Source organism: Vombatus ursinus, unplaced genomic scaffold (assembly GCF_900497805.2).
Source record: "Vombatus ursinus unplaced genomic scaffold, bare-nosed wombat genome assembly UNPS02014822.1, whole genome shotgun sequence".
Lineage (NCBI taxonomy): Eukaryota > Metazoa > Chordata > Mammalia > Diprotodontia > Vombatidae > Vombatus > Vombatus ursinus.
Window position 1 is genome coordinate 4,984,630 of NW_020954600.1, and position 13,947 is coordinate 4,998,576.

At 42.7% G+C, this 13,947-nt stretch overlaps 1 protein-coding gene across 1 annotated transcript in view; it reads right to left on the reverse strand.

The window, feature by feature from the left end:
- TTC17 (tetratricopeptide repeat domain 17) overlaps nucleotides 1–13,947 on the reverse strand; it is a 123,999-nt gene that overhangs the window by 48,585 nt on the left and 61,467 nt on the right. Inside the window, exon 17 of the mRNA XM_027837747.1 lies at nucleotides 9,770–9,956. Coding sequence (XP_027693548.1) covers nucleotides 9,770–9,956 — 187 coding nt within the window. The remainder of the gene's footprint in view (nucleotides 1–9,769; nucleotides 9,957–13,947) is intronic.

The following is a 13,947-nucleotide window of genomic DNA, read 5'->3' on the forward strand; positions in this document are numbered from 1 at the left end:
TCTCATTCTTGTACCACAAACACATGCTGACAAGCAAGAAAGGGTCCAAAGGTCAGCAGTGAAGGCTCTCCCTGTACCACTATTGGACCCTCGCTATTTCTCTTAATCATCAGTATAGACTCTTGTTTTATGAAAGTCTACAAAAAAGATGTGCTAAGTTTTTTGCAACGGAGACTGAGGAAGGACATCGTCTTGCAATTTTGAATTTTGTGGGGGTAGAGTGACAAGTAGGCAGAATTAGGATTAACCACTCCAGGAGCCCAGCCAGGGAATCCCTGCAGAAAATAAGTGTGATGATAAGCCCAGGGTGTGAAAGCAGGCGAGGCGCTCTGGTGTGCTGCCAACAGCGCACTTTAAATATTTCGAGATTTAACAAGGGGATTTTCCATTATTAAAACACTACCAAGGCCTCTGCTGTTAAGGATTCATTCTAGAGAAGTTGGGGGCTTTGTAATAAAATACAGTCCACTATTGATGCTAGCCTAGAAAATTCTAGAAAAACCTTGTCTGCTTGAGATACAAGGATGTCAGAAATTCTAATGATGAACACACAGTCAAAGGTGAGACGACACTGGGCTTGGGTCATTGGACTGAAGGTGTTTTTCCAGAAGTGTGGATTGGTTTGCTCTGAACTGCAAAAGGCAGCTAAGGACTGAGGGGTGCCGCACGATGCAGCCAGAAGCACGACCCCACATCCAAACAACACACAAGGTTCTTTTGCTGCTGGAAACCTGAAATAAGAGATGAGTCTTCTTTTTCCCTTGTAAAGCTTTAGGAGGGTGGCAAGGAGCAGATGATGAAATGAAGGATACTTTTCATTAGAGAAAGGAAGTACTTACACATAATCCTTCATAAAGGATTCTACTTTTGTCTTTTAACCCTGGAACTATTGGGGTTAATTTAAGATGAGATATGAATGAATTAAAAGCGGCAACATTTTTGGAAAACTGAACTTTTGAAAGATATTGCAGTTATTTCTACAACAGGACTGACTTACTGAGAAATGTGTTTAAACCATAGAATAGGTTGCCAAGTCACGGTGAAGACTCTCGTGAGGACAGGTGGTGCAGAGGTTGTGGCTGTGATCCTCAATGGACTTGAGAGGTTATTCCACTGGACAACCTGTACATCTAAATTTAGCTTTCCTTAAAGATGGCACTTAACAGAGCAATGTGATCTAAAGGCAAGACAGCTGCCATGGAACCAGGAAGGCCTGCATTCAGCTCTCACTTCTGACACATACTGGCCGTGTGACCTCAGGCAAGCTGTTTAACCTCACAATGCTCTGGGCTACAAGCGGCCCACAGCATGCCCAAGCTTGGCCTGAACCAGATGAAAATGTAGTCCCTGACTTTAATGTGCTGATGCATTAGTTTAAAAAAGAGAGAAAAGAAAAGAAACACACAAATTTGTGATTTTCTAAGTCAATATGTGGTCTACAGGGATCCTTAAGTATAGTTAAGTGGCCCCCATTTTGATTTGGGTGGTTTTTTTTTTTTTTTTTTTTGGTGAGGCAATCCAGGTTAAATGACTTGCTCAGGGTCACACAGCTGGTAAGTCTCAAGTGTCTGAGGCTGGATTTGAACTCAGGTCTTCTTGACTCCACTGCAGGTGCTTTATCCACTATACCACCTACCTGCGCTCTCCCCCTCCCCCCCATTTTGATTTGAATTTGACAGCACTGCTCTGGACCATAAGCTGCAGAGAAGGTATCAACTTGCATTTGTAGAGGGATTTTCCTTGTCTGGAAGTTCCTTATCCCAAGGAACCCACAAGTCCATCCTCTCTCTATGTCTCTCCTTAGCAATTATGTAAAAGTTCTGATATCTCTGGATGGATTTTTAAAATCTTAAACAGGTGCAACAAAATCAGTTTCTTAAAATAAAAGATCTCTGTTAAATAACCTTATGGAAAAGTAAACTTGCTCTAAAGGAAGAGGCAGGCTTGAAGCCAGCTTCTGAAATGCAAAACAGCATTGGTGTGAGTTCAGTATCTTTTTTGGGGGGGGAGGGAGGTGACGGGGGGGACGATGACACGAGTGGATGTGATTCCTCTGGTGTAGGGACTCCCAGGGAGAAAACGCCCTCTGTCCGCACAGCTGGGTGTTACCTGCTCTGTAACTGGAGGTCTTAAGATCTGCCTGTGGTACTAGATCAGTACAAGCCTCATCCAGTCACCCAGTCAATGGGGTGGAAGTGGGACCAGAACTGGGGTCTTCACCATCCCATTCTAGCGCTTTCTATACATAACTCCACGCTGCCCCTTTAGAGTGGCGATGTCTTCCAAGAGGAGAAAAAGGAGAGTCACTGAGAAGAAAAGAAACGTGTCTGCAGGAACTGTTCACTTCTTCTGAAAACCAGAGGTGGCTGAGTTAATATTTTGTTCCTAAGAAGCTAAAAGATAGGACAGCCCAGGAGGTAGACCTAATATTAAGCCAAGACATCACAAGGCAACTGCTAGGTCCTCAGCACAAAGCCCAGTGGTGTGAAGAAAAGCTTGGAGGTGGTCGAGGTTACATTCCAAATTTTGGGGATTGAGTTTCTTAAACGATGCTATTGATGGGGCCCCTTCAATCACTTCAATGTCTGCATGTGCACTACATGGCCACAGAGGTACCTTCCACCTGTCCTCCTGACCTGTGAACCCTGCAGTTTCACACAGCCCCATCACATGGAATGCACTCAGGGAAGACCTACGTTAAACAAATGTTTCTCTCCTCTTGCCACATCTTCACAATGAGGATGAGGACCCTCTGAGTGTTGCTTCATGACATTTTTATGACAATGATTTAGAAGTACCTTGTCTAAGTTAGAAGAGGAATTCCTAACATAATCTAATGAGAGCTCCACACTGGCTTGTGTGACTCTACCTAAATGACGCTGCCCCCCCCCCCGCCCCGATCTCAGTTTCTTCACCTACAAAATGGGGTTTTCTCTCACTCTGCTCTACTTGATATGAGATGTTTGTGAAAGAAACAACTGAGAAAGCACTTTGAGCTCTTGGGCCCAAAAAGCTTCCACAGAAATCCAGGCTATGGCAGGCATCGGGTACAACCACATTCAAGGTGTTTGGTCCATAATTAGACTGCCTGAGCTGTGTTTCAGTGATTGGCTAAAGGACTTTCACTGTGTCGTCTCGTTCTAGTGCACGGATGAAATGCTCTGGCGACTTTCTTGTGAAGTGATATTGGTTGGAGCAACATTATATAGGCCTCCGCCTGCAGACCCCCTCCGGTTTGGTGCAGGAGTTTGGGGGCACTGTGACAGAAACCCAACGCACCAAACCCCTGGAGCTAGCAGCAAAGGGAGGTGGGCATGCTCATGGTATGCTAACAGTCATGAAATCATTTTTAAAGGAAGCACTAGGATTTATTTTTTTTTTAAGGCAAATGTCTACCTTTATTATGAAGAATCTGGCAAACAAAAACCTTTGATTGTAGGTAGTGTGTGTTAGGCAGTCCACAAGGGGGCACTAGAAGCCAGGAAATTTTTTTTTTTTTTTTCTTCCCCAAAATTTGGATCATTTGCACAAATGCTTTAAGCTGCAAGCGTTTTTGGAGATACAGAAACAAGGGCGAAGAGCACACAGACTAAAATAATAGGACAGAAGGCAATGAAACAAGTCATAGAAAGAGAAAAGATTTATGTAAACAATAAATTTGAATATGGAAACACTGCACTATGAGAATACATTTTGATGAAATGCAGACAGGGTAAACAAATCACCTGCACACTAGATTGGAAAAAAGCACATGCACATGACTAGAACATACTTGTACAATTCAGCAATGAAAGTTCAGATGGATACATTAGACCGAAACCCACACACTGTGTAGTGGCATCAGAACATTCCATATCCCAGCACTGTAAGCTCTAGAGTAGGTCAGCTGAGAACAAAGTACATTTATCCACAGAGAACGGCTCTGGCCCACGAGAAACAAAGGGCCATGTGGCTCAGTGGGCGAGAAGCCTGGCCCTCTGGAGCTGCAATGTCTAACGCTAGGCTTCTGTGTGGCAAACCTGTGGATTGAGAGGCAAACCCTTCCCTAATGCCAGCACAAATTCACTGACACAGGTAAGGTCAAAAGATGAGAAGGGGGAGGTGGAGAATACACACAAGGCATATCTGCTTGTTGTGTAAGTGCTTATCAAAACATGCCACTTCATAAAACTCTGGCAACTTAAAAGGAGAAATGAGTATGGCCTTTGAACCACAGGCAAGACAGGTTTGCTTAACTCAAGAAGAGAAGTTTAGGTCCCTTTCGTTGCTAATGCTCTATGGAGAAGTAGGAATTAGGGGCTGGAAAGCCTTCCAGGGTTGCCCAGATTGACCAACATTAGTAAACTTCCCAAAAGTTAAATCAAAAGTTACATTTTTCAAAACTGAAACATAAAACACTCAACTGAATGACTGTGTTGTGTGATTATTGTTGTGGCAGAACTATAGGACGACTCTTTTAAACAACACCTAGTTATAGAACTCTTTTAAACATGTCGGGCATTTTCTAATGTAACAAAAATTGTAACAGAACTCCTTTAAACATGTCCTGCATTTTGTAACGTAATAGAAATTATAATAGAACTCCTTTAAACAAATTCTGCATTTTGTAATGTAACAGAAATTGTAAAGTACTTGGAAAATGAAGCAATGACATGCAAATGCTACAAACATGATGGAATACCATGGAACGCCACAGATAGCTTTTGCCATGGTTAAGTCAAGCTGAAGGATCTAATGAAAATGTCAAATAATGTTGGATAATGTACCATATCTATATCGATATTATTACTGACTTGCGTGTGACTGCTTTTGTCACCTCTAGATCTCCGTCCAGACCCTTAGTTCAATCCTTGCTGAATCTCAATCCTCATACTTACTTCTAACCCTCCAAGTACCCACTATTTCACCAGTGTGGGTAAGGCCCTTCACTGATGCAGATGGCAATCCCTCTACTCCTTAGATGGTCTTCATGAGTTGCTGTGACCAAAACATTTATCACCTGGTGGTCACACTCCTAGTGATGAGCCTCCAGACTTGGCTAGGCTGGTCCTTGTAGGAGAGAAAGCTAGACTAATCATAGACCCTTGCTTAATACTTCCAGCCTGGTGAGCCCTCCCAGGGCTCTACCCAATTAGCAGAGCCTTATGGTACAGTGAAATTTTCATGCTTACATGGTTCTTAAATTGTCAATTCTAGATCATTAGAATAGTAGGTTACTAGTTTTTTCCCTTGATTTTTTGGGTAACAAGTTGTCTATCTTCCCTACCTCCCAGAATTTTAGAGTAAGACATCTTGTGCCCTGAAATGAAGCTTTTAAAAGAGTAGATAGCTTACTTCATTATTTAAAAAAAAAAAAAAAGGAGGGGGTCAATAAGTAGGACATGTGCTAATATTTTTGTTCATTTGTTTTAAGGGTTTACACATCCTATGTATTACCTAATTTGGGAGACAAAAAAAAGTACCACATTCCATTGAGATTTTCTGGTCTAAGTTTGTGAATGTGACCAGCTTGTTTCCACATACACGTTTGATGAAATTGCAACAGAAAGACTTCATCAAATGGACACAACCAACATGCCTTTCCCAATCACCAAACTGAAATGCTTATCAAAGACAAAGGCAACAATTCCTCACTGTTGCCAAAACAAAACAATCCAAAATGGCTCTTTCACATTATTCTTTCTAGGATCCTTGAATTTAAATCAGTGATCCGGTTATAAAAACTATCTACACAAGAGAGATTTATCTGGTCTCTGATTAAGGCTGAGCAAAAGATGAAAACAAACATAATTGGACTGTACAGTGTAAACACACAATGGAGCCGGACAACGGCACTATTCTCCAAAAATGCTGAACCTGTAAAATAGTTTCAGGAACAAAAGTCTGGAAAAATCATAAAAGAAAATAATTTTGCATTGATTTGGGCAGATTTATGTAAGTAATATGAATCACTGCTATTTCTTTCATGACATTTTGAGGTAATTTATTTGCACGCTGAATGAATTACTTGCAAAAGCTATTTATGGAGACTAACTGTACAGACAGTCCAATATCCATTTCCCTGTATACTGGTAAAATCTGTAAAAATAATTGATGTATGAAATCAATAAAATACACAAATATTTCATTTTCTACTGCCTCTCCATCAAAATGCTAAACTTACACTCTCTCAGATGGTATATGATATTTATTTGTTTTAAAAAGAGCTCCAGGGGCAGCTAGATGGCGCAGTGGATAGAGCACTGGCCCTGAAGTCAGGAGGACCTGAGTTCAAATCCAGCCTCAGACCAAACACTTGCTACTTACTACTAGCTGTGTGACCCTGGGCAAGTCACTTAACCCCAACTGCCTAAAAACTAAAAAAGAAAAAAAAAAAAGAAGAGCTCCAATAAGTATATGTGGGTTATTATAAATATTTAAGACAATAGTTTGGAAGACTAACAGTGATCATTCAAAACTAATAAGTGGTCAGAAAAACAATTCAAAAATGAGTTTCCAAATTTACTTTATTTTTTGGGTCTTAAAATGCTAATTTGACTGCATGTAACATAAAAATAATCTTAGACCCAGTATATATACATATACTTAGTAGAAAAAAACTTCTGCTTTTCTATGGTGAAGGTGTAGCTGTGGACTCTGTGAAGTTTTTTTCCAACTCTCCTCTAATGATGATCAGAGCCAAGAAGTTATGTGCGTGCGTATGTGTGTTGGTTTGGATCTGGAATTTCAATGATGTAGGGAACCAGTTGTAAAGCAACTCCCTTTTTCCTAGTGCTGAACACAGTGCCTGGCCCCCAGTAGGTGCTTAATAAATGTGTGTCAGCTTGACTGATTCAGACTGGGGTCTGTTGTGCAACTGTAGAGTCTTAAGAGGGCTGCCTGGGCCCTGAGATTCAGGGTCCCACAGGGAGGATGTGTCAGAAGCAGGACCTGACCTACCTCTTGCTAACCCTGAGGCCATAGCAAGTTACTAAATCTTCCAATTAAGCCAAAAAACAACCCCCAAGAAAAAGAAAACAGCTCAAATAGGTAGCCAGAAGACAAATAGAAACGTCTGATTGTCAGCATTAAATGACAGCGCTGAAATGCTCCTTTCCTGAATCTAACTTGTTAGTGAGGTTTTTCTACATCACTTAGTATGGCTCAGCCTCTAAGGGGGCAGACACAAAGAACTGAGAGGACCAGGTACAGAAAGAACTGGAATTCATTCATGTCAACTATAAGAACCTGGCGTCTTTAAGGCTATTTCGCTTTTTTGCCTGTTCAAAGAGCAAGGTCAGTGGAGTGATTGAGAAAGGGCAAACATTCAGTCAAGGAAAAAATCACAGACCAAAATCATGTTTCCTGTCAACAATGACAGTCATTTCCAACCCTCGAGAAGGCTAGGGTAGAGGGCCCTAAAATGCTGGTAGTGGCAGAGTCTGGCAGCTTTCCAAAGGGTACAGTGAAACAGGATGCCCAAGACCTGTGTTCTAGCCTCAGCTCTGCCACTGACCAATGTTGTGACCCTTAAATTTTCTGGGCCTCAGTTTCTTTAAATGTGAAAGAGGGATGCTCCTCCTTGCCCTATGTCCTAGGGCTGCTGCAAAGATAGATTTACAGCATAACATCTGTGAGTCTTGGGAAAACTGTAAAGAGCTAAATGAACATCTGGGATTATCATCATGATCACCCCAAGATTTTAGGTCTGCCAATACTGAGACTTCTCTTTGATGAGCTCAATAAAAGCCTGGCTTCAAAATTCACACAAAATTCACCAATGCATTCCATAAAAGGGCTAAGAAACTACCATCCTCATCAAGGGATTTATTGCCAAAATGTAAAAGAAGCATCATTTGGAAAGGGATGTGGTTTTTGGAAAGTCTTCTCCTCTCGTCACACTACTGCTTACTACCATGACTGCTCCAACTTAATGCTGGCGTCGTGGGCTTGGGGACTGAATATAGACCTGAGTTGCAATCATTTCCTATGCAATGTTTCTTGTACTAGGCAAGTAGAGACTTCACAATGTCCTTCAGGGAAAAGTACAAGACCAAAGCATTTCTTTTCTTGACATAGGAGATGAGAGCTATTAAGATAAAATTTCAAACAACTGAAATACTAAGGCAAAAGCATTCCAATCTCTTCTAAAGGAAGATGGCTTTTAGAAAGAGGAGTCACTGGATGCACCCGTGGTGGGCCCTTCTTTCCAATCACAGAGTGACGCCGCCAAGAGAAAACAAGCTGCCAGCTTGTACAGAAAGGAAGGGTCGCTCCATGAGCAGCTCAGTGGGAGACAGTGAATGACTGTCCACAAGGCTCTTCTTAGGCATGAGAAATTTAAAAAGCCCAGGTTGTATCTTTTAGGATCCTAAAATATCCCACATTTTGGCACCTTTCAATTCCTGAGTCTTTTGCTTTCTTTGGATGCTCAAAGATACAGTAATATTTTAAAACTCAAATACAGACAGTTCTCGCTTAACACACATCTGAATCATGCAGATTTGACTCCACGCAGGTCCCTCTGGCTCTGGCTCAGGCTCTGGCTCCTGCTGTAGCAGCAGCCAGTCACTCTCCATGCCGGATCCTCCATACCAGGGTCACATGGAGCCCCAAGAGAGGAGGGAGAGGTCTGTGGAAAGGTCCGCTTAACGTTAAGCGAGAACTGGCTGTACTATTGGACTGCAGTCTATAAACAACCTGAGGAGTACTGTAGAGTAGAAAAGCATGTGAACGGAAGTCAGAAGATTTGGGTTCTACTTCTGATTTTGCCACTGATTTAGGGTGAGACCATGGGCAAATCACTTAACTTTTCTGAGACTCAGTCTCCTTATACGTCAAACGAGAGCTGGCCAGGATGCTATTTAAGATGGCTTCCAGTTCTACAATTCGAGGACTGCTTTCCATAGCAGGGATTCTTCATGCTGCCAGTTTACCACCACCTTCCATGCATCCAAGCAATTACAAAAAGTTCTTAGTCACTAATATGACATTTGGTTTGGCTTCTAACCAAGCCTCTTCACCAGCTGTCTATTTCTTTTGCACTCAGATACTCACATACATTTTCAAAATTTAAACTGAAAGGCCTCAAAAATAAACAAAGACCAACTGGGCTAGTGGATCTAAACAAGAAAAAAGTAGTGGTAAATCCATCATTGTAGGATCATACATCTGTCTCTAAAGTTGACCACAAATAGCTCTGTGCTCACGAATCTGAGCCCACTTCAAGTGCACAAGGAAACTGGCTGCCTGATGTTCTTAAAAGGGTCCCCTCAACCATGATTTTTACAGAATGAAGATTAAAGCAAGAAATGATTCCTTCTCAGTGTGTAAGCATAAAAGAGACTCTGATGAATGAGTTTGCACTAGAGCTCTCCTCTTTATAGGCATGAGTTCAAGTTCGGCTGTCTAAGGCATACTGGGCTTTCTCCCTGTCCTTATACACACACCTCCGGTTATTGGACTGAGGAAACACTCTCTCCTCACAATTTAGGACTTGAAAAGATGAAATGGCAGCTCTTGGCCTCATCCTTTAAAGGGCAGGTTTTAGGGTTTGCTAAGCACTTCGCCATTCCAGGTGGAAGACCTGGGCTGAAGCCTCACCCTCTAGTTTTGCTGCATGGTGAGAAACTCTAAGTTGCAAACTTTCCATAATTGTCCTAATTATGGTCATCATGAAGAGCAGGGAACTCTCAGGAGAAAACCCCCCGGCCTGTCCATCCCAGCAAGGCTGGCAGGCAGGCCAGCTGGCCTCAGCTCGCCTCCCGGCCAGTGCTTGGCAGCTGCTTACCACTGCACGCGGATGAGGGGGTGGCATACAGAAACGGGTAAAACTGCATGCAGCGGACCAGTTTCAGGCTGCCCTCACACTCCAGGCACCTGGTCGTCACATTCAGAGCCTGCCGAAAGGCCTGAATCGCCCCACTGATGTTCTTCAAAGCAAGATAGGCATTTCCTAGGCTCAGAAAGGTCAGGGGCTGAAAAGAAAGGAAAAAAACCCAAAGTAAGTAAGGTAGGGAATTCCTTTTTCCTTCCAGTTCTAAAACATCTACTGGGCCTCTTTCCCTGGAATACGCAGGCTTCCCAAGAAAGTTTGGAATCCATGGCCGTTTCACCAGCACTAGCTGTTCCTAAATGCAGGACGACAGGGCATACCTTAATGCTGAGGAGTGGCCAACAATCTTCATCTGTGAGCCATTCACCTTTAAAAAAAATCCATACCTAATGTTCTTGTGATTATGTGGGTAAATCACCATTTAAAGGATGGTTTCTGAGAATGTTTCTATTTAGTTCTCATAATACACAGCCCCACACAAGGCACTAAGCACAAACTATTTCAAGAGATTCTTCTTTTTCCTCCTATCTTTGCCCATGGAATGAGAGGTTGGGGAACGGGAAGGGAGAAAAACTGAGGTAGAAGGCCATATAAAATCCCACTAGGTACTCACGCTAACAATTCAATGTATTACTGTACACCAGATTATGGCGTTATTAAAAACTTCAATACTTGAAAGCAGCACAATTGAATTTTGACCTGTGCGTTACTTCATTGACCTTTGCTCACTCTCCTCTTTCTCCAACAGTAATTCAATTAGTTGGGACAGAAGTGTAATGTGAAAACAGAATTTGTGCCATCATCGATCCAGCTTTATGGCAGTAAACTGACATTTAATACACTGGTATTAACTCATTAGAAACGTCTCACTGTAACAAAGCGAAGGACAGCAAAACTCTCCTGACTTTAGCTCATGCTGTGAGCACTGTTCTCTTTAGGGCATTCTTTTCTTCACTGGCTTTTTGGACCTCTTTTGCCATATGGGTTAGGCTATTTTTTAAGGTATTATTTTCTTCAGTATTTTTTTGGGTCTCCTTTAGCAAGCTGTTGACTTGCTTTTCATGATTTTCTTGCATCACTCTGATTTCTCTTCCCAGTTTTTCCTCTACTTCTCTTACTTGCTTCTCAAAATTCCTTTTGAGCTCTTCCAAGGCCTGGGACTGATTCATATTTTTCTTGGAAGTTTTGGATGTAGGACCTTTGGCTTTGTCGTCTTCTTCTGGTTGTATGTTTTGATCTTCTTTGTCACCGAAGTAAGATAATATAGTCTGACCCTTTTTGCACTGCTTGCTCATGATCCCAACCAATTACTTGAGTTTTAAACTCTTTGTTAAGGTAAGAGTCTGTTTCCAATGTGGAGAACGTACTGTCCCAAGCTTCGGGGGTTTGTACATCTGTTTTCAGAGATACTTCTAGGGACCTGAAAATTTTCAGTTCTTCCAAGGTGGTGTGATAAGGGGCGAGGTGTTTCCTCTCTACCTCCACAACAAGCTCCACCACGCCAGTGCTCCTCCTCACCCCAGGACTGCCCCTCAGAATTGGGACCCAGATCCAAGCACGGGCAAAGCAAGAGATTCCTGCCTTGGCCCTGGCAAAGAGATCCTTGCAATCCCCCTCTGATCAGCCACTTGATTCCCCCTCAGTCTGTGGGCCAGAAGCTCAGAAGCCAGCCGCTGCCCTCGGGGCGACTGAGATCTAGCTTCTTCTCTCACTGCAGTAACAGACTTTTCCCACTGACCTTCTAAGCTGTCTTTGGTGTTCGTGGGTTGAGAAGTCTGGAAACTGCCACAGCTGCCTGCGATTCAGTCCTCTGAGGCCTGCTCCAGGGTTGCTGCGGCCTGCGCGCCCACGCCAAACTGTGCTCCTGTCAACAGCGCAGCGTTTAGCCTTCCAGGTTGTCTTGGGCTGGAAATTTGTTTTACTCTGTTTTTTTTTTTGTGGGTTCTGCTGCTTTAGAATTTGTTTAGAGCCATTTTTTGTAGGTATTTGGAGGGGTTTGGGGAAGAGCTCTAGCAAGTCACTGCTTTCCGTCCGCCATCTTGGCTCTGCCCCTGTGAGCACTGTTCTCTTTGGATCACAGTTTAAATATTATTTAGTGGCTTAAATCCCAACCCACAATTAAGCATGACACTTGGATTTCCAAAGCATCTTCAGAGTTGCACAAAGATACTAAGTGCTGCAATTAACACTTAGCCAGAATAATGACCATACTAATGGGCTGGGGCAGCCAATTACTTCATTAAATGGGAATTAGCATTCATGGATTGCCTTTGCCTTATTATGTTAAGATGCCACTATGTTTGGAGAAAAAAATATTGCCTCACAACTCCTCCAGAGAGTTCCAGTGACGTGACCTTCCAAAAGTATTCATTCATGCACAGTGGAGGGGCTTGAGGGGCTGCTCCAAGCACTGGTGGTCAGTTTCTGACCTAGAAATGAGCCTGCACTTCCCTTCACTTCACTGACTTGAGAGAGTTTTCATTTTCCAAACAGCCTTCTCAATGATTATTCATCCTGTCTCATTTGCCATATTGTTTTGATTACTCAATTTATTGGCAAACTCTACAGGACAAGAGGCAAAAAAAAATTGGTCCCCAGAGGCTATGTGGGCACTCAGTCTGGTTAGCAGAAACAGCAGCTATATTCTGTATGTTCAATGCTTTATACTCCACACTTTTTTCCTGATGTTTCCCCAGGTAACACCCCATAGAACTGTCAAAGTAAACACAATAAAGTTTAGCTATTAACTTCATCTACATCTCTAATCAAACCTATGGAGTTATTATTGTTCATAGCAACTCTTCTCCCCTACTCCTCCTAAAAGAAAATCCTCTCCTTCAGTCATTGTAGATGGACTCCAAAACTCCTAGGACTGACACAATGCTAGGCTCCTGGAGGGCACAAGCAATTCAAGTTGAAGGAGACCTTATTTATTTACTGTGAAGCAACTGGAACTTCTGGAGGCCCTTTGGATTCAGAAAAGTTCTGGAGAAAGAAGAGCAGTATGAACCCTGGGAAGGATCCAGAATCCAGATTGGTGACTTAGCTCTCCTGGACCCAAGGGCAGAGGAAAGATTAATCAGACATTAGCTGAGTCAGGCTTCAGTCAAATGAGAGAAATGCGATGTCAACAGAAAGCCACAATGGCGTCTTTGGGATCCATAAAAGAAAAAAAAAAGACACTACTTTTCCAAGGGAATCTAAGGAACTAAACAAAAAAAATGACTTGGGTATAGGCTGGAAGTCAGGTGAATTAGAAAAAATGGCCAGCAAACTCCAAAGTCAGTGCAAAAGAGGAGCCCAGTGCCTAGAAATAGGGGAAAGCCTAGAAGAGACAAATGAATGTTTAAATCTGCACCAAGCCAAGTTAACAAGCATAAGGCTGTGCAGTAATCTACCTCATCTGTGGAATGCTTAGATCCTGAAATTCCCTTGCACAGCGGTAAAAATGGTCTGTGCCCTTAAACTGACTTGACATGCACTATAGTAGAGTAGGGGAAGGTCCCCAGTGGAGAAGAGATTGGATAGACAGTGAATCTCATGGGTAAAATCTCTGGAGAAGAGTGCGTTGATTCTCTCTCTGCCACATTCCTCTTCCTCCCAGCCCCCAGGGAGGGTAAAATTAACTCTGAAAATTAACTCAAAGAAGCAGCCTCAAAAATCCACTTGAGGGCTGAAGTTTTCTTCTTTAGGGGGAAGGGGCTCTCTTTACCATATCTTGTAGTGCTTGTTCCTTATTTTGTAATTTCTTTGGCAATTTGATTTGCAGCAGGAAGTAGGAGTCCAGAACTTTTTAAAATTTGCAATTGAGCAAACTTGTATATTATAGCAGGGGGGAAAACCCTTCTTGTACTAGTTGATTTCTCCTTAATAAAAAAAAAAATGGAATCCAAGGATATGGAGCTGGGAGAGGCCTTCGAGATGTTTCAGTCCAGACAGATTCATTTAAGAGATGAAGACTCTGAGGCCTGGAGCCAAGAAGTGACCAGAGGCTGTATGGAAATGCCAGCCCTCTAACTTCAAATCGACTGGTCTTCAAACCACGCCACGATGGGCCGGTAGGTGGTGCAGTGGATAGAGCACCGGCCCAAAGTCTGGAGGACCTGAGTTCAAATTCGGCCTCAGACCTTGAC